We start from the raw sequence: 27,950 nt of genomic DNA, 5'->3' as shown, positions 1-27,950 counted from the left end.
AGAGACCCCCCTATCCAATAACTATACTCCCTCCCTGACTCACGCTATCGAAGGCACACTACTTACACGCAAGCCGAAGTAGAGTAGGAAGAACACATTGAAAGCCATGTCGATCTGTAACGTGAAATCTTTGTAGAAATTCTGGCAGGATTCTATTGGGCTATTTGAGAGAAAAAGAAATCAGAGTAAATTGTCAGTATACGAGTTTCTACTCTGGTGAGATTTTTATGCATTTCATTAAAAACCTTGATTCCGAAATCATATTTCTGTTTTCCAGTTCGTTTACAAGATACGAGCAAGCATTTCAAATGAATTCTTTCATTCATTCAGTTAGTCATTCATACAGTCCTTATATTCACCTGTTCAGGTAATGGCTGGTAATTAACATGCAGATACCTTCAAGAAAGGACAAGCAGGAGAATACCTCAGGATTCCTTAACCCCACATTAACCCTTAAAGAACTGACTTCTTTCTATAGGACATACACCTATGGTACTTTAGGAGCAAACCTAACAAGCACACAACTACAGTGAAACATTACGTGGTTTTAATTCATGTCATAATGTAAAACCTTAACAAAAGAAGTAGTTGCTTCAAAATACGTTACCCACGAGCAACCTGGGGTACTTAGTCTTGTAGAATCCCTTGTTACTAAGAAGTTGGTTTTGGGGTGTTTTTTTTTTTCTTTTTCTCTCTTTTTTGTGTATGGCTATTTAATGTACATTATGTACAGTACTATGAGCTGAGTAGAGAAGCAGCATAGCCCACTGGTAAAATTAAACGACAAAACAAATTGAGGAATTTGAAGCAGTACTCTAAGGGTTAATTTCGGCATGCAGGTTAATTAAAATTCCTTCGTGTGTGTCAGGCAGCCATTGCAAATTCTAGCTTATTATATTATGCTTCATTTAACAGTGGGACAGGTCCATAGCATACTCTATACAAACTGGTACTTTCTAGATATGCTTTTATCTAAGGAAGGAGATAACTTCCGCAACTACGACCAGTGATTTATTTGTGAGGTTTCTAAAATAGGTTGGTGAAGCCACAGAACAACGTAGAAGTCACAGACCAAAGTGAATGTCCCAATATATGCTGATGTATATACTAGATATACATAATGTCCCACCATTTATACGCACACATATATTGCACATGATCGGGTATTCATCACAACTGTAATAGAGTGGAAAACTAGAACGTAGATCATTTGATCAGCTGGAACCCTAGAAAAGAGCCTTTTAGGAAAGAAGAAATTCTTTGGCTTCCCAGGTCAAATAAATCACTGAATGCGAATGTAATACCAGTTCGTATAGCGGTAGCTCTGCAAATATAATGCTAGACTGCTCAACAAGCAAGATTCTACACGTTATAAATGTCAGTTGCCTAAGGCATAAAGGAAATCACCTGGGCTACCAGGTCATTACACATGCAGCCAAATTTTCCATTCCTTGTATACATTACAGGTCAAACAAGTGAAGTACAGCATGCCCTCTCCTGTCTTTAGATGCACAAACGTATACAGCAAAATCCTCCTTCGTGTACAACAGCTTTATATCTTAAGAGGTTTCAGTGCTACAGGAAATTATATTAAAATGGTTTTTTAAAAGCTATTTGCAAAGACGCTGAAGTTATGAAACATTTTTGTTATAGTTCAAATAAAATCGATTTACAAAAGCAGGCAGAACGGAAGAGAGGCCAAATGTTACCAGAGGACGGAAGACAGCACCTCATACTTTACAAAGACAGCTTTAGCTACAAAAGGAGCGGCTGTAATCTGAGAACCCAACAGGACCGCGTCCTGCACGGCATCATCGAGAGCAAAGGATTTTGTCAAAGTAAGGTAGGCTACCCACGGAGTCGCTACGCTCCCCATCCACAGGACGCGGGGCGGAAGCGGAACGAACACGCCTGCCCCGCAGAGGCGTGGGACCCTTAGCTCCAAGTTAGGTTCCTGTAAAAGCTGCAGAAATTCACTGAAGCTAATGGGATTACACAGATTTATAACTAGGATAGAGAGCTTCATTATCATTCTTTCCACAGTTATTTGGTACTTGCCACGACTGTTAGACAAGGTCAGCTCATGCTGCAGCTGACAGCCGCACTTTTGTACCGCGGCCCTTCACAAAAGCCTACAAGATCTGACAAATTTGCCGATGCATAACACGTTGTCACCTTGCTTGTGAAACACTCGGCAGAGCGCACCACAGTCTGCATTTGGGGCTTTTGTTTACCTACTACCAGAGCTATTTTTTCTGCGAGTCATATCCCTAAAGCATCCTTCATTTCAGAGATCATCTCTCAATTTCTAAGTTATCCATTTCAAAGACAAACACAACGTCCTCTCCTTTTTATTCTGAATGATGATTTTGTCTGAAAAGCAGGTCACTATATCCACACCCACGGCGTGGATTATACAAGATTTTTAATTTTCCAAATTAAATTTTGGTAACATTCTTCACTTTGAATTCTTTGTTTCCATCAGTAGCTCACATTTGAGCTGAGAGAAACACAGGGCCACTCATCTTGATCGCTGCGCCATCCAGCCTGCTGCAGGGAGGAGGCCAATTTCAAACTCCTCCTTACATCAGGTTTCCCAAAAGCAGAAGTGCGATAGCTCTTAGAGCTCCAGACAACTGTGTGCTGGGGTCTCCAGGACTAATAATGAATTCCCTGTTTTAAACTAAAATCAGATGGCTTGTCCCATGGGATTTCACCCCTTTTGGTCAGCAAAGATTTCCCCTTTGAAGGAGGCAACAGGCTGTTAGAAATGCTTTTATTACTCTGCAACGTAAGCGTGCTTCATCCTAAGTGTGGTTTCATGCGTTTATACCACTAAAACCCAGGAGAAACTACACTAAAATCCACGGAATAACATTATACTAAGAATGATAGGAAAGATTTAACATCCCTGGATAAAAACTGCTGTAACGATGTAAGTCTAAATGCAATATTTATGTGCACTTTGAAAGAGTGCCTTTAATTTGATATGAAAAAATTGAAATAAATCCGCTGTAGCCATGACTTCGTGTGTTTTGAAAAGAAAAACTCATAAAACCAATTTTATTTTACTTAACGTAGGGATATCCCGCTGTAAATCTATCAAGGACTGTAATTCCCCTCTGCCCTGCCATCTTTTTATGTAATAAACTAAACGTTACAAGCAATGCCTGGGCTGTGCAAGCAAGATTTGAGAGACTGACAGTTTTCTTCAGGTCAACGTTTATATCAAGTTATCACCTGCTGCAACTGTGTGCTCTGTGCTACCATTTAATATAAAAATCGCACCGAGAGAAATAACAGCGGGCTTAGCTTGCCTAATCTGCAGTAAGGACAGAACCTTATTTGATTTTTCAGGGGTGGACGACACTCTCAATTCTCCTCCTTCCTCTCCTGCCCTTTAAACACTGCTATTCATTTCAGCTTCACGTTACCTCTATTCACTTGTTCTGTTTATTATGACAGCGTTTTCATAGCAACACTAATAGTTATAAAGCCCCGCTGTACAGGTACCGTAGGCATAAACTAGTTCGGTGGGCAAGAATGACTACAAGAAAAGTTACAAAACTACTCCCGTTTAGCCATACACAGATGGGGCAAAACCTTGGCAAGGTGTTCCCAGAATCCTGAAACCTTGCTCACAATCGACACCGAAGCCGACGCTTTACACCCCACTTCTACCGCAGCTGAACAAACCCCTTGTCACTTCAATTCAAAAGAATTTACTGCTGTTTAAATAACTGCTTTTGTCACAGAACGAGTGGGAGAGGGCAAAAAATGGTACGCGTTTTAGTGTTTTCTGAAATTATTTTTTCTGTGAGTATATTAATATGTAACTTCATAGAAAATTTCCAGGATTCTGCAATTGCCACAGAGATGAAAATATCTGGAGCGGTTTTTCCTGTATCATCCCACCTCTCGCCAGGAGCTGCAAAGCCCACTTCCAACTCCAGATCAACGCCTTGGCGCGACATGACGACGTGTGTCCCAGTGCAGTCGCCCCCGTCACGACCACACAGAAGTACGGGGAAGAAATTCTACAGTCGTTCAGACTTTAGGCCAGCTTTGCAACCACAGTGACATCTATCGGGGTGATTCTACATAAAAGTCTCCCAAAAACAATGGGAAAGTTCGCGCACGCCCAGTTCAGGGCTTGAAATAACTATCAAATACGCAGTTTACAGCTCTCACGTCTTTCTGCGTGCGGAAGCGCACTCCTGCGTTTTGGGCACATGTCGTGTCAGTCTGCTCCTAATGTTTTTTTAACCTTTTTTGTTTTCTTTTTAATGACAGGGCCTGCAAAGACTAAGGAAGATGCCAATTGTTATCTACATATAATTATATCCCAAAATGCAAAAGAATCATTTCAAGACATATTAATCTATTTACATTTTTCCAAGTGTTTTGAAGGTAAGAAGCTCTACGTAAAACATTCATAAACCACCGCAAAAGAAAATTACTTCTCCTGTAATGTCGGGAAAGTAGCGACGTTAATACTGTACCATAGCTGCGACATCTCTGGAAGTTTAAGAACTTATTGAAACTTTTAGAAATTCAGAGAACTGTCCTAAGTTATAATTTTAATTTTTGGAAGAAAAGTTGTCTTCTAAAGGGTGGAGGAAAAGCTAAATCCATTACTGAAAATAGATAAAATATATTTCAATTCTTAAGTAAATATAATATAAAAGGGAAAAAGTTGGAACTAAAACAAAATTGTTACAAACTTACCATGCCTGAGAAAGAAATACAACCACCTGATACTACAAAAAAATTAGGAAGTTTTTAGTTTTCTTTGCTCATGACAGTTTTTAGATTGCACAATACTACCTGACACAAAAAAACAGTAAAATGGGCAGTTTCCATCAGAAGGAACGTCCACTGATGAGAGTGAATTGTCAAATTAAATTATAATTATGTACAGGCAGAGGCAGCTAAAATATAATCAACACAAATGAACAAAGAATTGAGAGAAACCACTCAATATTTAGCAGCTCTTTCATACCTCATCATTTGTCAACGACCTGGTGGAGTGTGTGGAGCTCTGCCTGCGGGTGGGTGAGGAGCGACCCAGAGCTTATGGGTCAGGATCAAAGGGAGGGCAGGGACAGGTGACATGACAGCGGGGGCCTGCAACAGGCCACCCGACCAGGAAGCCCGAGCAGATGAGGCCCTCTATAGACAGACAGGAGCAGCCTCACATTCACAAGCCCTGGTGCTCACGGGGGACTTCAGCCTCCCTGGTATCTGTTGGATGGACAACACAGCAGGGCATAAGCAATCCGGAGGTTCCTGGAACGCGTTGATGATAACTTCCTCCTCCAACTGATAGAGGGGCCAACGAGGAGAGGGGCAATGGTGGACCGTGTTCTCATCAACAAGGAGGGGCTGGTGGGAAATGCGAAGCTCAAGGGCAGCCTTAGCTGCAGTGACCACGAAATGGGGGAGTTCAAGACCCTTCGGGCACCAAGGAGGGCGCACAACAGAGTCACTACCCTGGCCTTCAAGAGAGCACTTCAGCCTCTTCAGGGATCTGCTTGGTAGAGTGCCACAGGATAAAGCCCTGGAGGGAAGAGGGGCCCGAGAAAGCTTGTTAATATTCAAGGAAAACCTCCTCCAAGTTTAGGAGCGATGCATCCCAACAAAGATGCAAAATCGCCTTGAAGCCTGCATGGATGCACAGGGAGCTCCTGGACAAACTCAAATACAAAGAGGAAGCCTACAGAGGGTGGAAGCAAGGACAGGTAGCCTGGGAGGCAAAAAAGTGGTTGAGTATCTCAGCCTTCTCCATATCCTGGGTAACCACGTCTGATGTTTCTTTCGGGGTGGGAGGGGTAGGGGGGGGAACAATTTCTGTAGTCTTCCTTTTATCACCAATGTACCTATAGAAGCTTTTCTTGTTGCCCTTGATGTCCCTGGCCAGATTTAATTCTGTCAGGGCTTTAGCTTTCCTAACCTGATCCCTGGCTGTTCAGGTTTCAATGACGCAGTACTAAAGTAAAACCAAGAAAAAAGCTAGATGTATCATTCGGTAAAAGCAATGTTCATTCCATGCAGAAGACTTTCTTTTCCTTTAACTGTGGTTTAGCTGCACAGCTCAGAAGCAGTTAACAACATCTTTACTGAAACAGGCATGAACATACAGCAAAATTATAAACATGGATGCCTATCAAGTGTCAACCTGGTGAAACAAATACCATAATTATAATAAATCAGCAAGACTAAATATGAATCAAAGGTGTCAAACATCCCAGAGTGATAGAGCGCGTAACAATTTTTTTCTGACTTCAAATGGCTTTCATTTATTAACCAAGTTAGTCCCACACTAAGAAAACAAAAAGTATTTTCTTGCAGTATGTGTTCTGATCTTCAAAACGCAAGATGCTTTGGTGAATGACTCAGTTTAGAAAGCCTTTGAGTCATAACATCATTAAGCTTATTAATTTTTTGATGGCAAATGACTTCTAAATTACTTCCCTCTCCCTTGGCATGATGTGGTCCGCCACCAGGGAAGTTCTGCCACTAGCATCTTCAGTTAGCACTGCAGGATATGCAGGAAGAGTTAAGTTGGTTTCCTTCCCAAAAAGCAAGAGCAGCCAGCTGGATCAGAACAATCCTTTAGCGAAGGCAAAGGGGAGACCCACTCCCCCCATAGCAGAAGTACTGTGAAATCTGCCATCACAGCCCTAAGTCCTGGGACCCATAAAACTCCACGGGATCATCACTTCCTTAGTTATAGGTATATTCTAAGAGGTTTTTTCTACCCGGAGCTAGTGACTGAAGGGGGAACAATCCCTTTCTCACTGAATTTTGCAGACAGTTATGACCTGATAGCCAAAGTCGATGCTGTGACCATTTCCTGCATCCCTTTATCTTGTCATCGATAATGATACATTTAAATCCTTTTTGACCACTCAACCTCCTACCTCTAAATCCTCAGCTGTTTCTCCTATGCACACATACATACACACCCAGAGAATTTTCTGCTCCTAACACGTTTCAGTGTCGAATCCTGGAGCTTCCTTTTTATACTCAGAGCGAAGATGCTGACCATGCTTGGTTGTCCCTCTCACCTTTTTGTATTGTACCCTCCTCCCGCCTAGACCCTATATCGCCTAGTACTCCTCTTCCTTCAGAAAGCTTCAGATAAATACTCCTGCGTAACTCCTTGGGACTTTGCCAAGTACCTTTTTCTAATTCTCTATTCTGACTCTTCTTTGCTTAATAAATTAAACTGTATTAGTCTTTCCAGTCACAAAACCTCCTCAACTTCAGCACGCAATGAATTTATTTCGGATCACGCTGTCTTACTGTCTGTTTCCATCTCTGTTCCTGCCTCGCCTACATGTGGAGTGGCCTCCCTTCTTCACTTAGATATGCATCCTCCTCCTCCACATTCCTTCTGAAAATGCATTGCTGACCTTAGGCTCACACACACTAAGCCATCTTTCAATTACATCAACAATCAGTACCTTCTGTGTTCAATTTTAAAGTAATTAAGCAAAATATAACTCTGATCAAAATAAAAGATGAACTGCCAAATGATGTGAAATAAAGCCATCTTCCAAGATTTCTCTGACTATTGCTTAACCTACAACTTATAAATTACAAGCACCTCAAGGGAACTGCTTTTCAGACAAAAGCAGGAACAGTGCAAGTGCCTGTCCTTACTTCTCTTTCCTAATTACTGTGACAACATCTTCTGTTGTTCTTTGAAAGTCTGACAGATCACAAGCTGGCATTAGAATATTCCCCTTCTATTTCTAACCTAATTAAAAAAATGCATCATGACTCATCTGTTCTGCAGATGCTTTCTGCAACTAAGTACTTCCATATTATCTCCCCAGCACGCTGGGGAGCCTTGACAAGCTTTTAGACTACACAGGTTTCCTCATCCTCCTTCAGAAAAAAAAAACAAACAGCCCACTGCCAGATGAAATAAGCAACGAGATCAATCAGTAAGAATTTGGTACAACAGCATCATTTAGTAGAGATTTTCCCAAGAATCAGAGCCAGAAACATATTGTTTTTCCTTATGATTCTTTCACTTTTCTGGTTGATGTGATAAAGAACAGGGCGTAACAGGGGGTTTTCTTCCCACCTTTGAATGTTAACTTGTTTTAAATTTAAAGGTATATTGAAATGCTGTGACTTGACAGTTTTTCAATGCAAAATCAATTCAGTTTAGGAACTGAGACAGAGGAGGACTTCCAGTGGGAAAGAGAGAGAGGCTCTTAATTTTAATTTCTGTCACATCATGTATGAAATTAAGAGCCAGATTAAGCTGGTGCAACTGCAGAACTAAGGTATACGTTCCTGGTGCCCGTCTCAGGCGCGCAAGATTTTGCCTGGAGTAACTCCCTTGACTTCTCCAGAGCTATTTGCGACTGACAACATACCAAGTGACAGAGTCTAGCACTTATTTTACCTGAATGAACTAACACAACTTGGGAAAATTCCATGTAAAGCTGTCAGTTTACATCTTTCTTTTTCAAGTTTTCCATGAATTTTAAGTACATTATGCTTCTTCACAGCCTGCCCCAGTAAAACATAAGCCGACCTACGATAGATCTCAAGGAAAAAAAAATTCTTCTCTTCCTCAGCCCAAACACAAAACTGTGCACAAGTACGACAAGAAGAAACTTTTATTTACATGTTTATATTGAATTGCTGGGATATACAGAAATCACGCACGTTAAAATTGCTCACTCTGAAAGAGCGTAATTCTTAATTCCGTCAGGGTGTACATACTTCCACTACTGCCTGCAGCTCGTGTCTTCTCTAATTACTGACTTTCACAAGCGAAAGCTAAGGGAATATTCCTGCAGCACAGCTGGACAGCCCGGAACTGGGTGCTACAGCTGCCATAAGTAACTGGCGCAGAGCCAATCTCCGTAACTCTTCTACATTCCCTCAGTAGCCTACAGAGGACGGAGCGTGCTTTTCCTTGCAAAGCACGCCATTGCCATCTTCACCCTACCTGAGATAACTGCATTGGAAAAGGTTTGCTGGGAACCACCTCGGCAAGTAGGAAGGGTGTATTATTTTATTTGGCGTTAGGTTTGTTAATTGCTTACCATCGGCTGAGAACACCGGCAGCTGCAACCAGCATCGCACCGCCTCGACCAAGCAACCTCCCTGATGACAAGGCAATGCCAAGGGAATGACAGAGCAACAATGCCAGGGATCGCATCTGTCACCCAAGGTTTTTACCTGAGAGTTCTAACATATTAAAGAGAACAACACCGGTACACTGTTTCAACTAGCGTTATATTATTACCTTTTTTGACAACATTTAAAAAGCCACTTCAGTTATATCTAGTGAGCTGACTGCATTATAGAAACAGTCTGTTAAACTGTGTACCCTGAAGCTGACAATCTTCCATGTTTCTACTTTGTAGTAAGAGCCCTCCCTATGACCTCTCGTTTGTTATTATTTAATATAATTGTTCTTTAATATTCTTTATCCAAGTCTATCAGGGAGCAGTAAGTCGTCATAGCTGTTTACTCCAGAGAACAGAAAGTGTTGGTGACATGGCACTGCAAACGCGTCATACGACGCTACCAAAAGAGTACTAATGCCTTTCCGTGTCCACATCGAACTGAACAAATGGAAACGGATCGAGACAGTCAGAAGTACATCAGAAGCATAAAGCTTTTTCAATTGAGACACATGGTTAAACACTGGAGTAGGTTCTTTAGGGAGAATGGTGAATCTCAGATTTTTAGAACGGTGGGAAATACTTTTCAGCCTGGGATACACGGACCACCTACAGTCCCTGCTTTTGCGTATGTCCATACAATGATCTACATGTGTGATATTTCTAAAATTTCCTCCTTCTGCAGCAGAGGGCCTACGAACCACTGACCTCTTAGGTAAGGGTCTGTATGAATAAATTTATGTATAGCAACTCTCACCTTGCAGCAGAAGGAAGAGTGACTTCCTGAGACGACTCCTTGCTCTATGTGAAGTGATTCTATTTTGCAGCTGCTGTCTTTTAAAATTACCCAAAGGTGCTTTTCACATTTACCATCCGCTTTCCTCAAAGCTTTCAACAGCCCAGCATCACCACCGGTTTCCAGCTCTAACCACTCTTCCACCTCAGCGCCTTTTATTACCCTTCTATTCTGTCAATACCGTTGTCCACTTTTAAAAGCCTCCCTCACCTGACTGAACTCTGAAAAAACGCGCAGCAGCTTCAAAAACGAGCACATGCTCTACCTATCCGGCCTCCAAATTGAGGTTATTCATCACTTTTACGATGATATACAAAAGAAAACCGAGCCCTGATTTCCTCTTTGGTATGTGCAACAGATGCCTCCAGATGATTTTCGGTATTCTTCCTCTATGTTTCTTGCTTGTTTACATACTGTAATTAAAAAAACTAATCTTGTCCTATGACATTTAGTCTAAATTCAACTATCCTAACTGAAAATGGCAAGAGTTCCAGATGAATTGGAGTGTTCAAATATTTACAGTTCATTCATCTGACTGTCTTTGCTGGAGTTCCCGCCTGTGGTACTTTAATGGAAATATCTGGCTACTATCTAGTTTTTACTGAGCAGTAATATTCTTGAACCTGAGGTGTATTATTTGACTTTCATGTCAGTGAATAATGTAATTGAGCAATGAATGCCAGAAGCACTGTAAAGTGGTAGAAACTTGACATTACATTACTGGATCCGGTTTTTTGGTCTTGCTTTTAAGTGCATGCTCCCAAATCTATTACTATCCATAAAAACCTACCCATATTGTGCTAATGGTAATTCTAAAGCAGTCCTGTTACACAGTCACACCAGGCAGGATATATTGTTTCATATTTCAAATTAAAGCATAACTGTAAATATGAACCACGTTCATTCCGTCAAAAAATTGCAGAAAACTAGAAAATGTATTAGTCCCAAACTATTTTTTGTAATTCCAGATTGATTCTCCCTCTCGTTCCTCATGAGGACCTTTTAGCCTTCTCTGTAAGGGTTCTTTTAAGCACCTTAGTGATTTAATACCTAAGATACATTAAGGGTGCCATCAGTCATGCAATTCAACCACTCTCAATCCAAACTATTACACATCTGGAACCCCTGCTAATTATCCCGGGGAGGTCTGTATTTGTAGACTTGTCCCACTTTACCAGAAATAATACAGTTGATGTAAAAAAACCTCTCGACTACCAAGAGTAACCATCAGAGATCTGTGAATACATCCTGAGCATCGTTGTGTACCTGTTTAAATTTCTCTGCCTTAAACCAACTGCAGGCATAATCCAGGTAACATTCACTCCCAGCATATATAAACACTTACGCAGCCCGTTCGATAAGCTTCCCTTTTTCTTTCCCTGGACTCCGGGAAAGCCTTTATTGCACACACCTTTTAAAATAAAACACGCAGCATTTTCTCTACCCATACGCTCTGCCGCCATGGCTTACTTTCCACATGCACAGATCTGCAATCTAGCAAATTTTCCTACTTAGAAACTTCCTTGTCAGAGCTGTTCCAGCTGCGGGACCCGATTGTTCACCGGGACTGTCTGAAGAGCAAATTACCACATTCTTAAGACAAAATGCTTTCTAGGACAGACCACCTGAAGAGCCACATTTATTTTGTGGAAGAATAGAAAGAGTTTAAATGAAAAAAGAAGAAAAAAAAAAACCACCCTCTTTCCTACTTCAACTTTTCAGACAAGAAAACTCGCCTGGAGCCCAAGTGAGTGTCTCAATCACAGCTGTTTTTCTAAATGGGAAAGGCAAAGCCCTTTTTAGGCAGATTAGTGACACTATGCCTTTCTGGTTTAGCAGTCCCTTTATCTCCATTAACACATGGCGACAGGTATTGCCGACACCTGTAGCAGTCGCTCAAACCAATTACCACAAGCCTGATATAAAACTACTTCACATCAATGTAAGAAGGGGATCACAATGATGTTAAAACTGAATATACAGTGGCCCCTTTTTTCTGACACCACCTCAAAATGGCTTGCACCGCATCATCCAACACATGTTGGCTGCTGTGCACGGGAAAGTGGGTGTGTGGTCAGGCTTACACACGGAGCTCCTCGAAAGTCAAAAGGACCGGCGTAATAACCCAGTTTGTACCAATTTCAGGAGGAAGAACTTCATGTTGCCATAAAGATATGTGTCTGATCAGCTTCACAGTCCTAAAAGAATTTTCCTTCGTTATAAGACAATGAAGAGTAACTGTCATTATGTGGAATATAAGAATATCGTTTAAAAAAAATCCTAAGTAATCCCACATAACAAACATTGTCAGGGCAGCACAGTATCAGCGTGTGGGTGGCATGGCAACAGCTGTGGAAATTACTTCCCTTTTTTATAATTTTGAATATATTGCATGTTTTCAGTTACCTGCTTAAAAGTACACATGAAGAACATATTTTGGCTTGAGATATATCTGCTCACAATTCTCCTTTTTCAAACGCTGTTACATTTTATGTAATAGGCCCTCAAAGTTAATTGTATGAGATAAATAATGTTTATTCACCAAGTTGAATATTAATTTGCAATCTGTAAGTTCAAAATGACCCCCAAAAAAAGCACAAAACATCACCTCTGAACACACAGACACACACAATGTTTGCACTGATCGAGAGCTCTACAAAACTGCGCTCAGACACAACGCTTCAAGTCGCTTTGCAAAGTGCTGTTTCATCATTTTATCAGGGAACAATAGGATTAGCATTAAATCGTACCTTCTGCTGCGCCGAAGGAAGCTTTATTTGAGTATATTTAAGAACAGAGGAGTAACAGGTTGCTTAGGATGGTCACAATGTCACTTGCAAAAGAAAGTTAGCGCAGCGCTACAATTCTTAGGTGAAATTTCATTGTAGTGGTGCTTTGTAAATCAATACATTTTAAATTATTTTGCAGGCTATTTAACATCATTTTTTTTAAAAAAATGTGTTGCACTTCAAGTTTCTTCCCAAATGATTACGTACAGTCTTACCTCTTTTCACCGTCACCTGCTGCCAGAGTTGACGGCAGGGAAAGGATGATCTTTCTGAACGCTACTGGCAGCACTCAGCCATTGTCACAACGGAATAGTTAGTGCCTTCCCGCACCTCGACGACACGGCAATTGTCTGTCTAGTCAACAAACTACTGTAATATGCTGGAAATTTTAAATTTATAGAGCTGATGCATATTATGTCCTATTCATTCTATAAAAGCTTAACTAAAGATATTGACAAGCGTAATTATAGTTGCTCAAACTTTATAATTTCTTTTTTTTTTTTTTTTTTAATTCCAGTTCATGCACTTAATGCTTCGACTGCATTCAGTGTATACACCGTTATGGTAAGCACATTGGCATGCACAGGCAGTACAAGAATAGATTATAATTAATCCCATAGACAACCAAAAAAGGTGAAGTTGCATCATGCAATGAAACCACAGCTTGGCCTGGGCTGCCATGCAGAAAAAAACCTACATCAGTGAGTCTGCTGTACGGCTCCTAGGTAAGAGTTGATATGAGAGAGGTGAGTTATTTCAGCAATGAAGTCACAGGCTGAAAATGTTTATACTGCTGTAAACAAAATACTGTACATAGCACCCGTATTACTTGGGGGGGGTGGGGAAGATGCTTGTAGAAGAGGGCAAATAGGATGAGAAAAAGAAGAAGGGGGAGGAGGAATTACAAATTACAAATTACAGTAACAAGTCTGAAATCCAATCGGTCCTTTATTTCATTCAAAATAATCTCATTTGAGCTTTCAAAGCAAACCTGAATTTTCAATGTGTTTCGCAAAGGAAAAACAACAACGGATGAAATAATGAGATACAGGGTAACTTCAAAACGCCCATAGTGTTCAGGAACTGATGAATAACTGAAAATAATAAACACACGGATACGTGGAGGTGAATTTTTCAATGCAGCGCACAGGATCTAAACCACACAACTTCCACTGACTCGACTGCATAATGGATTGCACTGAATGATACCGGTGATGTAAGGGATGCATTGATATGAGCGATTTATTCAGCCACCTTCTGCTGCTTTTCTAGTAAAAGACATCTTTCTGCTGAATAAAGCTGGGGTTTTTTGCAGAAATTGTGGTAATTCTGAATTGCCGTTACCTTACTCACCTTCACAGTTGTTCTGAACGTAAAAATGTGAGTGACGACCGAGCCTGCTCTCAGGCAGGCATGTTAGGCCCAGTACTACCTGATTCCAGTAAGCTCAGAACAAAATAGTTGACCAGGTAATTTATTTCAATGCAACACTCGCATAAAAAACCCTACCCTGTGATGAAAAACGTATGATTCTGTAACACTATAACATATTATGTGCGTGTTCCATTACAAAATGATTTGTCCCGTGTTGTTCAGTAGGTATGTTGTTTCCGAGCAGCTTTTCTTTATTACCCTCAGTTGTAGGTGGTCGCTCTATTTTTATCACAGTTCCCAAATATATCAACCTGTTTTGCCGGGCAGCAGTTCAGGGAACACCAAAATAGTTTTAACAAGACAACTGAAATGTCACTTACTGTACAAAGTCTTTCACAGAACCTATTGTTGCAGTTGCAGAGCAATTGCGTTCGGTATATCTGGTTTTATACGGTGATGACTTTTTGAAAAAATCAATCTTTTCAGTTCGCAAATTGCCACAGAAATTTCGGTCAAAATAAAATCAGCTTAATTGATAGCAGAAACTATTTTCTGGCCTCTTGAAATTACTCAGAAGGTTTGCAGGAAAGCCTGTCAGCACCTTTTAGATTTGACAGGTAGTAGAAAGTTACATATTCCAGTTATAAAACCTCCAATTACACTATTCTTAAGCAGTGAAATGCACATTCTTTTTCCAGCCAAACACTTCTGTCCTTTTCACAGGGACAGAACTTAGAGTCATGGCTCGTACCACTTTCGGCCACTACGTGCTATTTAACAAGGCGAGTGGGATGTTTCATTAACTGTGTATTAAAGACGTGAACATTTTCTCGGGTGTACAGGTACGCGCTTACAAACTGTTGCGCTGTGCACGCAAATGGTATCGACCAGGAGCAAAGGTTTCTGAGTCAAGATAGATATAAGCACTGCTGACAAAGCCAGCAACCTAGTAAATTGTTTAAGGCAAACAAATGAGGAGCCCAAAAATTCAGAGACTGAACTTGCAGACTTGCAAAGTGCCCCATCCCAACCGGTGCTGTACAGTCAGTAAGAGGAATTACCGCATACACGGTACGAACTAGAATGTATCTGTATATATCACAACATAAATGACACCTATTATGGACGTATTCTTCCCCATTGCTGTGAAAATAATGTATCGTTTCTTACTTGACAAAAATTGATTTAGTGAAAGATTAAAAACCGTCCTTATATTTATTCCTAATAAATACAATACACAGGTGATTTTTCATCTAGTCATGATAGAAAAGTCCTCAAGACATGGACGGGACATAGAGCTGGCCTTGGTTCTAGAATCTCGTCACTCTGCAAATGAACATAACAATGTAAAAACAAAATCATATCCTTGGTATCTGCTATTAACGCAGCAGGGGATGACAGAAGCCACAAATATAAGGAGGTCTGAAGGTGAGGCTAAATTACAGCTTACCATACATCTTCACAACAGTTTATTGTCCTGTGAACAGTGACTTTTGCTCATAGAACCAGCTAGCCTTGAGAGATCGGAATACTACGTTCACGAAGAGATTCAGCCTTCTATTTTCAGGCTGTTGCTACAAACCAACCTCACATTCCAAAAGTTTCTCTGCTTTAGCTGGAGAGAAGCTATCAAGCTCATGAGCTTCCTCACAAGCTGAATTGGCAGAAGTTTCTCCCTTTTGGTATAGCCAAAAGCCATCACAAACCTTAGTTCATACAAGTCTGTTGCGAATTATAAATTCTAATCACTACGAAGGATGCTGTAACCATTGAAACTAAGTGACCAGAGCGATCGAATTTAACTAAATTGCTGGGGTATTTTGCTCTGGAGTTCAATTCTTTCCAATCCCTGAATATTAAATTCCTTTTAATAAATCAACTACTGGCAAAGTCTAGTCTGGCAAAACAGGGCATCTGCTTTAGCTTCCTGCTTTCTCCTGGGCATCCTGGGATGCACAGCAAAGAATTCAGATGGGTCAAACTACAGCCTCAACCTTGTAAGGATTTCCGCTTACACACTCCATAGATTTCACCTAAATTATTCACATGCGGAGTTAAGCACATTGGATGGAGCCTTGCATAAACAGTGACCAAAGATACCACAGAAATCTGGCAGGAATATCATAACACAAACGGATCCAACCCACTCACTAAAAGCTCGGCTGTATTCACAGCCTTTTTGTCTAACCTGCTCTGAACACTTGCATGAACAAAGGTTTCAGATCTCTAGATAGCTCGTTCCAACACTTCGTAGCTCTTACAAACACAGAAAAGCCTAATTGTTAGCAGTATCAGTAATTAATAACAAGCTTTCATCTTTATTATTCTTATTGCTCTTGTCCATATTGAAGAAAACGTTTATGGCAACCACAGTTTTTGCCTCTGACTTCAGAGGGAACTATCTAACACGCTGATGTCCTGGCCTTCGCTTACTTTCAGTACATCTGTGCTTCCAGAATGTAAACGGAGCACCGCATCAGCAAGCTGTTGTCAACTAAAGGCTGATATTTTCAAGATATCTAATGATTGAAGCTCCTAAGTGCTTTTGAAAAATTTAATTCATTACATACTTCATACTCTAGGAGATGTATGTGGATGTGCCAATGCTGTTCTCCACGTTGCCTTTTTCTATGCACATTGTATTGACATTTCACAAATTCAGTCCCTTGTTCTTAGTCAGATACGCTGTTAAAGCTAAATCTCAGTTCCACAAAGGTACAATAAAGGCATAATTAAACATTCACCCTGATTTTCCTGAACCTAAACAAGAACAAAGACAAAACATTAAAGCTGACTGCATTTAAAATTAAAGATTCAGATCCATGAGACTGATAAATATTTACTATGTACACTGATACGTATTGCTTGAAGCCGCCATTTGACAAAACACACATATACTTTTAATAAAAAGTATAAATTGCTAGTCAAGAGAGAACTTCATTGATATTTCACTAGTATTCACTGAAAATGAGCTCATAAAATGATGTTGGAAAGAATAGCAGACTCTGGATAATCTAGTTTCCCTGCGGTGGAAGCACTTAAGCCTGACAATTAAAACAAAGATTTGCAACACTGGTGCAACAACCAACCTGCACTCTTAACGTGAAGAACATCCATCAACCACTGTTACTGCATTTTCATTATATCACGTGGTATAATAGAAATAAAATGACCGCAAAGCCTTGTTGCCACAGGAGTGTGTGCTTTGGGAAACAGGCAGCCAGCAAAAGAGGTCACTAGCTCACTAGCTATTATCTCTATATTCCCTAATACAGAATAGATGCTTACTCTTCAATTAGAATCTATCAAATGACATCAAACTATTTTAACTGTTTAATGGGAAGCTAAAAGGATTTTAAAATTAGCGTAATTTAAAATGACGGAGACTTACTGCACAATTGCTTTTCCAAAACATGAAGACCTGATTTTTATTCCGATATTCTACAATGTCAGAAGAAAATTCTATATTATAGGATTCCATATCTATAAGCCAGTTCTGAGGCTGTAGAAATCATAATATGAAATTAAGAAAAGAATTTATCCTTTGACAATATAGGAACTAATATTTAACACTAGAGCCAGAGGAAAGGGTTACAATGAAATACACTAGACTGAAGCTGGGAAAGAAGGAAAAGGAAAAAAAGAATGGATATGAACCTACAGATATAGAGATTTCACATCACAGATCATGCGCTAAAAAAAATGACTGAGAACAATTTAATCTCTGCCTTTCCGGATAGAAAAATAATGGCGCAAACAACAAAATTAAAAAGAAGTGTAAAAACAGTCAAAGAGGCCGATTCACTTGGAAATGCATAATTACCAAACTCTGAAAGTTACCTAACTTTGAAGCACAACGTACACTGAAGAGAATAATTGCAAAAAAGGAGAATAAGCCGCCTAGGAAGCCTGGATGAGATGTGTTTAATGTAATAAGTATTGCATTACAAAAATGTGAAGTCAAATAAGTAAATAAAAGCAATATGAGAAATATCCTGAAAGCAAAGCTGTGTGCGAACATAGCTGTTACTGTCCGTATGGCCCCCGTAAGCCACTGGACTTGGTTTCACTGAAGCAGGTAGGCGAGTTCATAAGTTTGAGGAACTTTTCTGAATTACTTGTCCGAAGTGGCCATAGCAAGTCACTGGAACTACAGGGTGATGGGATTCCTATCCGTTAAACCACGGTGATTTGGGCAACAACATTGCCACTGCATTTGAGTCACAAAATCAAATGCACTGGAGTTCCAAACTTCCCCTAGGTGGCCAAGCTTATCCAGTTCACATCAGGCATTTGTGTCCATGACACAGAGCTGGTCTAGAGAAAAAGCTTTCTTTCCCATGAACTAACAGTGCCTGGAGACAAGCCTTGTGCTAAACTAGTTCTCAGTGAGCGTACTTAGTAGTCATCCTTTCACATTCAAGGGTGGACTAACCCCAGCCTGTCCTGATCGCTGCAGCTGTTAATCTCACCTCCTTCCCCCACCTCCAGCAAGCCTGTAACACCTCCTTCACAGAACTCGCTCTCTTCCCAGCCAGGCTCCCTCATGCAAAGGGCGTGGGGGGATATGATATAAAATAAAATAAAACAAAGAATCTCTCCCTCATGCTCTCATTCTTCCTGTAAACACCATTCAAGGACCACACCACCGCTTGTCCTGTCTGCCCAGGATTTTCTCTGTAATGTGCTTTTATACCCTCTTGTAATTATTTCTGACAGGGCTTGCTTTTCCTCACATCTATAGAAGGTGAAAGGCTTGACATGCAGATTAATTAAAGACAGACAGACAAAGGAGGCAAGACCTAGCTGCCTTCTGCCCAGGGAACTGGGGTTGCCTCTCACACACTGAAATGAGTTACAGCTGGTCAAGGACACGGGCCTCTGTGATGAAAGGGCAGAAGGTCCATCTTCGTTCCCTACAGGACAACTTTGTCTTGCTGCCCTGCATTTGATACTTAGCCCCCCTCCTGCTCCCATTGCCAAGTGAAACTGGAGGGGGAAACCCACTATGTTTTGTCTTGTACTAAAAATTGGAAGAAACCCGAACTCCCAATTTGTAACACTTGCACCAGTGTTTCCATGTTTTCCACAACAAATAGTAGCAGCTGTTAAGTTAAAGCAAGGGCAGAAGCCTCTGGCTCCGCAGAACGTGCGTTTGGGATAAGATGCACAACCACTGCGCGGGTGTTGAATTTTTAATTTCTGAAAAGATGGTACAGAAAAAAATAGAAGAGTAATTTTCTCTATGTCAATATTGTGAAAGAGAATTTTAAAAAAATAAGTAAAATAATTTTATATCCTCTTGAAGGAGCGTATCTGCATAAACACACTTGGCATGGTAGAGCACTGATATAACCTGGAAGCTTAGAGATTCCAAGGGGAGAAGGACACAGCAAGTGACACCAGGACCCAACAGCTGAGCTTCCAAATTCTTGGCTAGTCGAGAGCTTAGGGAAGCTCCGGAAAAAGAACAGATGAGAACGCTAAACTACAACTGATTCATGGAAATAACATGAGCTTCTTAGTAGGGTTCTACGCCACTGACTGGGAATACCATAAAGACTATTACTAGAATACTCAAAACACTTCAATCCCAAAGGGCTTGTCTAGACACAAAGAGGAAGAAGCGAAGCCAAGTCTGTTGGAGGACTAGGAAGAGCAGTGTCCCAGGACTTCTGGGAAAAGCGCATGCAGCGTAGCAGTAGGTAATGCAGTAAGGACCGAAATACAGAGTTACTAATCTATCTCTGAAGGTGGCTGTAAAGGACATGTTTCTATTCAATACCTGCTTATCTAAAGTGCACTACAATGACCATTAGCCACTAAACAGACTAGTATGATGGAAGATTTACCAGACTGCTTTATGGAACAGTTGGACCCTTCGATAGTCTTTCTAACATAAGGCATTTATCACAGACTTCTAGTTACAAACCATGTATGGCAAACTTTTGCACGGTATTACTGATTAGCATGTCAGCACACCCACCATCCCGTCACTGTTGCAAAATCCTAGCCCTACGTGTAAAGCAGCGTTATGAACATTTGTGTGGGCAGATCTATTTTCACGACACTGCTGAAGGATGTTTTTTAACAAAGGTGTCAGGTATGTGAAGCCGGCTTCACCTAACGCTGCGGTACTGAAAGTCCCTTCTATCTGTGTAGCAACAGAATCCAGGCACCTAGCGTTTAGTTTATGGCGTGGTAATTCTGCCACTTATGACGCTATTAGTAATTCTCTATATCCTCTGTTATCTCTTTGGCACATCCCACAGAAGACACCCTGGAGAGCTACAAGAATTAGCATTTTGAATGCTAAGGAAAATCATCTCCAAAATTACTTAACTGTGGAATCACCAACCCCTCAGTACTGTAAACCCTGGCACCAGCTGAATAAAAGACTGACCTCCTAAAGTCCATGCGGGGCTTCCCTCCCTTGTTGGTGCTTGTTTAGGTAGAACACAGACTACCAGAACCAATATTCTGTAATTCATTCAACCTCTCCTAGCAGCTTGCATGCATCCCTGAGGCCTTACGGTGGGTTATATTTATCATACACAATGGCAGAAACATATTGGAGGTTATAAATTATTGCAACTTCACTGGCAGACGTGCTTTTACACTCACACTAAGTCTGATGGTGAATTATGGCCTTAGGAAAAACAGAGAGTTGAAAGACATGTTCCTGACTGATCGTGACACTACTTCAGTTCCATACCAGTAAACAAACACACACATACGGACAACCGCTGTGCTTACCAGGGTTTGCACTCTCACGTACTTTGAAAAGCTATACTAGTTCTATTCGAGCACTACTTTTGTTTTACATATATTTCTTCCCTTTCTCAAAATGCATTAGTATTACTAATGTAGTTCTGGACCCAAAAAGGTAAAGTACCTTAAAATCCCTCCTCTGATTCATCTCTGAGAAAGAACAGAGAAGTTTTCATGCCAGCATTACTATTCTGTATGCGCATCAAGGAACACTGAGTTAAAAATGTCTAAGAATTTAATACTATGGAAATGCATAGCTGAAGAATGATAGATATTCAAATACATGCACAAATAAAATAGTCAGTGCACCTGCAAAGTATGAAAACTTTTTCATTTCCTAGAGTGGCATAAGGATTTTCCTTTGACATAGACTGGCCATATGCAATAATTCTTCATGCCTTTCTCTCTTACTGATAACATGAGCAGTTAAAATGAGCAGCATAGCAATTTTGTTACGTTAAAGCGTATATAGTACAGTAATCAAGAATCAAAATATTTTTCGGTTTTCATACAAATGTGTTATGCTACTTTCATTCTGGATGAACAGCAAAGACTAAACACTCCGTAAGAAAGAAATTACTCTATTTTTTCCACTGTTAAAGGGACTCTGTCTTTAGGCTCATGCATATTTAAAAAACCGAATCCTTTCCTGCCCAGTCACTTTTCACTGTATATTGTGAGAATACAGGGACAGGGATAAGCTTCCTTTTAAGAGAAACAAATGAAAGACTTAAAGCTAGTGTAGTTGGCAGGAGAACAAAAATGCATATGAGGTACTTAAAATTACTTAAGATAGGTTTCAACTTTTTTAATTAACTACATTTCAAGCTCATGATGTTCTAGAAATATACATCACCCATGCTCTAAGTCATAGAATCACAGACTCATTAAGGTTGGAAAAGACCTCTAGGATCATCAAGTCCAACCATCAGCCCAACACCCCAATGTCTTCTAAACCATGCCCTGAAGTGCCATGTCTACTCATCTTTTAAACACCCCCAGGGATGGTGACTCCCACACCTCTCTGGGCAGCCTGTGCCAGGGCCTGGCCACTCTTGCAGGAATGGCGTTTTCCCTAATATCCAATCTAAACCTCCCTTGACGCAGCTTGGGGCCGTTTCCTCTTGTTCTGTCGCTTGTGACTTGGGAGCAGAGACCAGCCCCCCCTCACTGCAGCCCCTCTCAGGCAGCTGCAGAGAGCGAGAAGGGCTCCCCTCAGCCCCCCCTTCTCCAGGCTAAACCCCCCCAGCCCCCCCAGCCGCCCCCCAGCACACTTGTGCTCCAGACCCTGCCCCAGCCCCGCTGCCCTTCTCTAGACACGCTCCAGCTTTTCAACTTTATGTAAGAAACTATACAAAATGTTTATGACACATACAATTGACTACCTTTTTTGATGTTAATGTAGCATGATAGAGATTATTAGTCAAGCTGATCGACAATTTTCATGGTATTTCCTATAAGGAATTTCTCTTAGTAATTTCTTCAATCCACTTGACAAAGTTCAAATCTGTTGAGCTGAAGGTACACACTGCAGGCCAATCTTCCTCACCTCTAATTCCTTTGCTTTGTGAGGAGGCAGACGGGAGTGTATAAACGGTGGCATAATAGGTTTGTAGTGTTTATTGATAAGTATACTCCATCTAGACTGACTTGTATGGAAATGTCACACATGATAATAAGATCATAAATATGGATGTTAGTATTTGTGAAAATAGAAATGTATGAATAAACACTTCATGCATCTGAAGATATGTAAAACAAAAATCCTACATATGATTAAAAATGGTCATTTATTTATCTGAAATGCATACTGAAAAGCTACATTAGAACACTGACCGGTTTAGTCCTGCCTATATGCACTACCCTTGCATGATGTGGACCTGCCATACCACGGACACTTGCGCCCAAGACACTTGAAACAAGAGGAAAAGCATTTTAGCAGCCACATCAGAACAAGAAACAAAACATTACTGTTATCCTAGCTCTACACTTACTAGGATACCCTAGGTATGCAGACGAGCAGGGCAGGTTGGGAGGTAAAGTGTTCCCGCCTTTAATTTTTACTAGTGGAGTAAAAAACCAAGAAAAACAGAACCCAAAACAAACACCCCCCCCCCCAAAAAAAGCACAAAAAAACCCCCACAAAGAAAACCAACAAAAAAATGCCCAAAAGCCATTTTTTAGAAGGCACAAGCTCCATTTCTGTACAGGTCCTGCCTTTCAATTCTCTATCCTGAGAGGGGAAGGGATCTAAGTCCCACACAGATGTCTCCATGATGCACAGATTGTCCTTATTATTTACACAGAAAAGAAAAGGTAGCAGGATCCCAAGATAGACACTCATAGGACTTAAGACTGGAAACTGTCAATGAGTTTAGCTGGATGCCTTGCATGCCACAAGCCGTTGAGCTTCACCAGCTTAATTCTGAAGGCATAAAGTATTGGCTTTTTAACTGAAGTGTAATTTACATTTTGATAAAGTGCATCTTTCAGGAAAAAATAATCATTCCCAACATGAACCGACACAGACATAAAAAGTCCTCATTTTCTCTTGATAGAATATTTCAGTGGTCAGTGACTCACGCTATTAACATTTTACGCCTTATTTTCCATTTTAGTTTGTCCAGCATTAGTTTCAAGATATTGATTCTTGTCAAGCCTTTATTATATTAAACAACCTTTTACTTTCTTCCACAAAGATAGATATTACAGTACAACCAAATCGCACATCACTCCTCAATAAACCAAACTGATTAAGCTCTTTAAATCTGCCACTCTAGGGAATTTTCACCAGCGACCCAGTTTCCTGCACTCTCCACCATTCACTTTTTGTGTCCGTACAGGCTGCATATCTGCAACCTCCAATATATGCTTTCACAGAATGGAGACAATAAACACAGCTTCGCAGAGTTTTAGGTATTTAGAGCTAGAAAGCACTAAAAAACACCCTTGGATGGAACTACTTCTTCAGGGGAAGACGCTTCTATCAACACCGATGCCGCCGGCATGCTTTAGACAGCATGCATCTCACCTTCTCATATGGTTCAGGAAGCTCTAAACATTAGAGAACACTGTGTGGATCCTCAGACATACATTTCACATCACATGCTCCCAAGCCCTTTAAAAAAGCTTCCAGGTAACTATGTAAGTTGAAACATTGCAAATCTCACACCTTGAACCTTTCCTTTTCTTAAAAAAGGAAGATAGGCTAAAAAAAAAGAATGAAGACATTCAATTATCTAGCATAAATGTTCTCGGGGTCATGACAGCTTCACATTTCATAGGATACTGCACACAACAGACCTCTTGTACAGTCAGACTGCTTACCTGGCAGACCTACACCAATCCCTGGGGCACGAACTAGACTGAAACTGTTGTATGCATTTTCTCCTTCCATGTCAGTAATGATACAACTCACCACAAATATCATCGTTTGATCTGGGAAAAAGCCTTATCTTTCCCCCTTTTTTTACCTAGAGTTCAGATCTTTTCTGTACTGAAGTATGGGTGAAAAAATGGATGTAATACCTCATTATATGCAGGTGGCACTTCTTTTCCCTTTAGAGGAGCATGAAAGCTCTCGGTAGGAGTATAGCAGAAGAGAGCTCACACTATTGTAGCCCTTGATGCCATAAGCCTGACCACAGTGTTTTCATTTAGAATTAAATCTAAGCTTACAGGTGCAGAATACCCACATGGTATCAGGATTTAAAAACACGGGAAGGCACTTAATCACTTGTCTTACAGTAAGAAATTTGTGTCTGATATCATACTTTCTGAACATTGAAAGTAGTACTAAAAGTTCCTCCTTCCTCAATAGAGCTAAACTCTCTATTGTTGCAGCCAATTGTTAGGTTTCAATAAATAGAGGAAGACTGACTGACTGGGCTGTTATATTTGGTAACTGATTTGACGACAATGATCCTGGAAAACTGCAGTCAATGCAGCTTCAGAAAGGGAAAGAAAAAAAAGTGGAGAAGAGAATGAGTGAAGTCGGTCAGGATGCTGCAGAAGTTTGCTGCCACCACCACGCTGTCTAAACCTAGAACCTAGTATGTAAAGGCTGATCCCCAGTACGAACCAGGCACCTAAAATCCGGCTCCAACTTTTAATGGTGGTCAGTTTCTCAGAACACTAATATCCACAGGGAAATCTGATAACAATTTGCCATGCCTCATTTGTGAGTGAGACGCCGGTATTGAAACCAACATGGAAACTCCATCACCCACATTCGCCTTTCTTTTTTGCTTTTTTTTTTTGCTTTCTCTGAGCCAACCTAATGATGCAAAGGAACAGAAATGGATAGAGTTCACCAAGAGATAGTCTGCATTCATCAGACAATATTAAAAACCTTTGAAAAATATGAGAATAAAACATGCCCAAAATGTCTTTGCTTATATATATTTCATAGTGACGAGACTCACTGGCCACTTTTTCTGAAGAAGCAGGAAGCCGGTACTACAGGCTAATGCTCTCCCCTTATTCTCCCATCACCATCTCTATTTGTTATAGTCGCAACAACTTCATCTGAGGATTAGATTATTTCTAAGATGTCTCTCTTCACTTCGATTTCCTTCTTTATAGACTTAAGGGACACAATTCTGTCAGTCTTCCATGCTTTGCAAATCGCTGTTAGATTTATTTCGTTCTCAGCTAGATTATGTGACCCCTTGGAGGGGAAATGAGTGGCAGGAAGTTGGAGGGAGAATTAGGCTGTACAAAAAAGTCCTGATAGCTTTAAGGCCCTTACAGATGTGCTTAGTAAAGATAATAAAAACCTAGTGACTGTTGAAAGCAATATTAAATCTTACAATATCTGAACGTTTAGATGCCTTTTTTTTTTATTTGCCTTTGGAGAGAGCATGAGGAAACGAGCTTGAACCAGCTTTCCAGATGGTTTAAACATTTCCTATGAATCTTAAATTCTTTTTTCTGATTTTTGCTCTGCCAGTTACAAATAGATAAGGCTGGCTGATAGTCACAGCAATTCCTACAGAGGCCCAAACATAAAGCAGACTTTAATCTTAGATGACTCTTCAATTTAACCAAACCCTCGCTTCCAATAACAGACATGAAAGTGAACATGAATGTTTAAAAAGGCTTTTAACAACGGTGCTAAGGACACCCCAAATCCTATACACTTCCATTGTCACCATCCCCACACTCTCTGCTTCTTTCCCTTCACATATGCGTGTGTCAGCCAGCAAACAGTTTGACAAATTCCCAGCTGGGGCACCAGATTCCTTGTATCTGTTGGGAATTAAGACCTAGCTGCATATGAATTTCATGCAAGTACTAGTGGTGTTCAGACGGCAGCACAGACCGTGAGAAAAATTCAAGTCAGCTCTGCACTCCCTTCAGCTGAAAGCCGCTTTCCCCATCACTCAAACCAAACGGCTGAGGAGTGCACAGGCTATCTAGAGTCAGAAGAGGAAGAAGATGAACCCAAGTAAATGAGAGAAGTACCAGAGACCCCTTCCTACTCCCAACAATGTTTTCAAGGAATTAAGAGAGGGTAGACTGGCTGCAGAGCTCTCTTCAAATGCAAGAGAGCTCCATTCCTTTTCCCATTTTGTCAGACAAGATCCTACCCAGACAGTCCGTGTCATGCCCCCCACGGTGACGGCATGCTACCGCAAGGGTAATACTTCCCTTGTTCCCCTCAGCAGAGCATCAGCTCTTTACAAAGTGTGAGGCTGCAGAGAGGGGAATTCTGTCTGTTAATAGTTCTGCTTGAGCCTGGATGACAGTGATTTTTCAAAACTCATCTTGTGAAACTGATATCCTGATCAATATATCAGGAAGGTGGTGCCAGCAATTAGTATTTCCCAACTCCAGGTTCCCTCCTGCTCTTTTTAATTTGGTTATGAGCTTCAGTTCTTCACCCAAGCCAGTAGTTTGAAAAGGAATAAAATTTTTAAAAATTTATTTTAACAAACCACCATTGAACCCCTCTCTTCCTCCACTAAAATATCTTTTCAAGATTTCATTGTGATCATGACAAAGATTTATACAAATAGCTACACACCTGCGTGCAAGATTACTAGCCACATGCTGTGAAGCTAAGGCTCAGAATATCAATTTGCTTAGCAGGTCTGCTGTCACTCTAAGGTCTCTTTTCATTGCGTGTTACCACATTTTGTTGCATGGAAATGTTTCCTCGGATAATTTTTTATCTATGCAAGTAACTGTTCCTTAGGGAAAAGCTTTTTTAAGTACTAGCCATGCATTTGTATGTACTTCAGACTCTTCATACTGTATCACCTACTTGCTATCTTCTGTGAATGCCAAAAAGAATGTAACTCCAAAGACTGCTTTTCTAGATGTTGAGAAAAAGCACTCTTCAGTGTAATGTCTGCCAATTCCAAGATCTAAAACCCAGAGAATGAAAAATCTGTCTCTAAATAAATGTTGTCAGCCTGCCAAATATACTTTTTTTTTATTATTATTTTTTTCTGGTATTTCTTTGCCACTAACCTGTAGCTCTCTGCTTGTTTATGAAAATTTTAGCCTTAATTCCCTGCTCTCTTCTTCCTGTCCTCTCTCCACCCTGGAGGCATTCCACCTTGGGGGTGGTTTTTTTTTGTTTGCGCACCAAAGAGAGGAAAGCTCCAAATGTTCATCAGGTACCAGCCTTTGAGTGAGACATTTATGATATTAGACTAGTCTCAACAGACTTGGTTCTTGCGCAGGCGAGTCATTTATTTTCATTTATCTCCTTCCTGAGAGGTTATTCCATGGATTAATCTACCCAGGCAGGTTCATTCCCCTCTCTCCAAACCTGATAAAACTGTTAGTGACACTCCTGATCAATACAAAAGAATTCTGATTCACTTTTCACTTTTAGTCATTTACCTGCAAAAACCCTCCCCATAAACCTAAGTTTTATCTATGTAGCAACCAGAGTCAGAAAACTTCTTTCTGGAGTATTAATGTAACTCAGGCACACATCAACCACTATTGAGCTCTGGTGCAAGGCTGCCAGAAGGCTGTCCGTACCCTCTCCCTCTTCTACCATTGGGTGGCATCGTCTCATCTCAACACCTTGGTTTCCATTTCCTG

General features: G+C 40.6%; 1 protein-coding gene across 16 annotated transcripts in view; it reads right to left on the bottom strand.

The window, feature by feature from the left end:
* Positions 1 to 27,950, bottom strand: part of KCNMA1 (potassium calcium-activated channel subfamily M alpha 1) — a 510,436-nt gene that overhangs the window by 205,761 nt on the left and 276,725 nt on the right. For all 16 annotated transcript variants that reach the window (XM_064464921.1, XM_064464922.1, XM_064464924.1 and 13 more), the window contains one exon: positions 67 to 160. In XM_064464921.1, coding sequence (XP_064320991.1) covers positions 67 to 160 — 94 coding nt within the window. The remainder of the gene's footprint in view (positions 1 to 66; positions 161 to 27,950) is intronic.

This window comes from Phalacrocorax carbo, chromosome 13, assembly GCF_963921805.1.
Source record: "Phalacrocorax carbo chromosome 13, bPhaCar2.1, whole genome shotgun sequence".
Taxonomy (NCBI): domain Eukaryota; kingdom Metazoa; phylum Chordata; class Aves; order Suliformes; family Phalacrocoracidae; genus Phalacrocorax; species Phalacrocorax carbo.
This window is presented reverse-complemented; position numbering and strand designations above follow the sequence as displayed.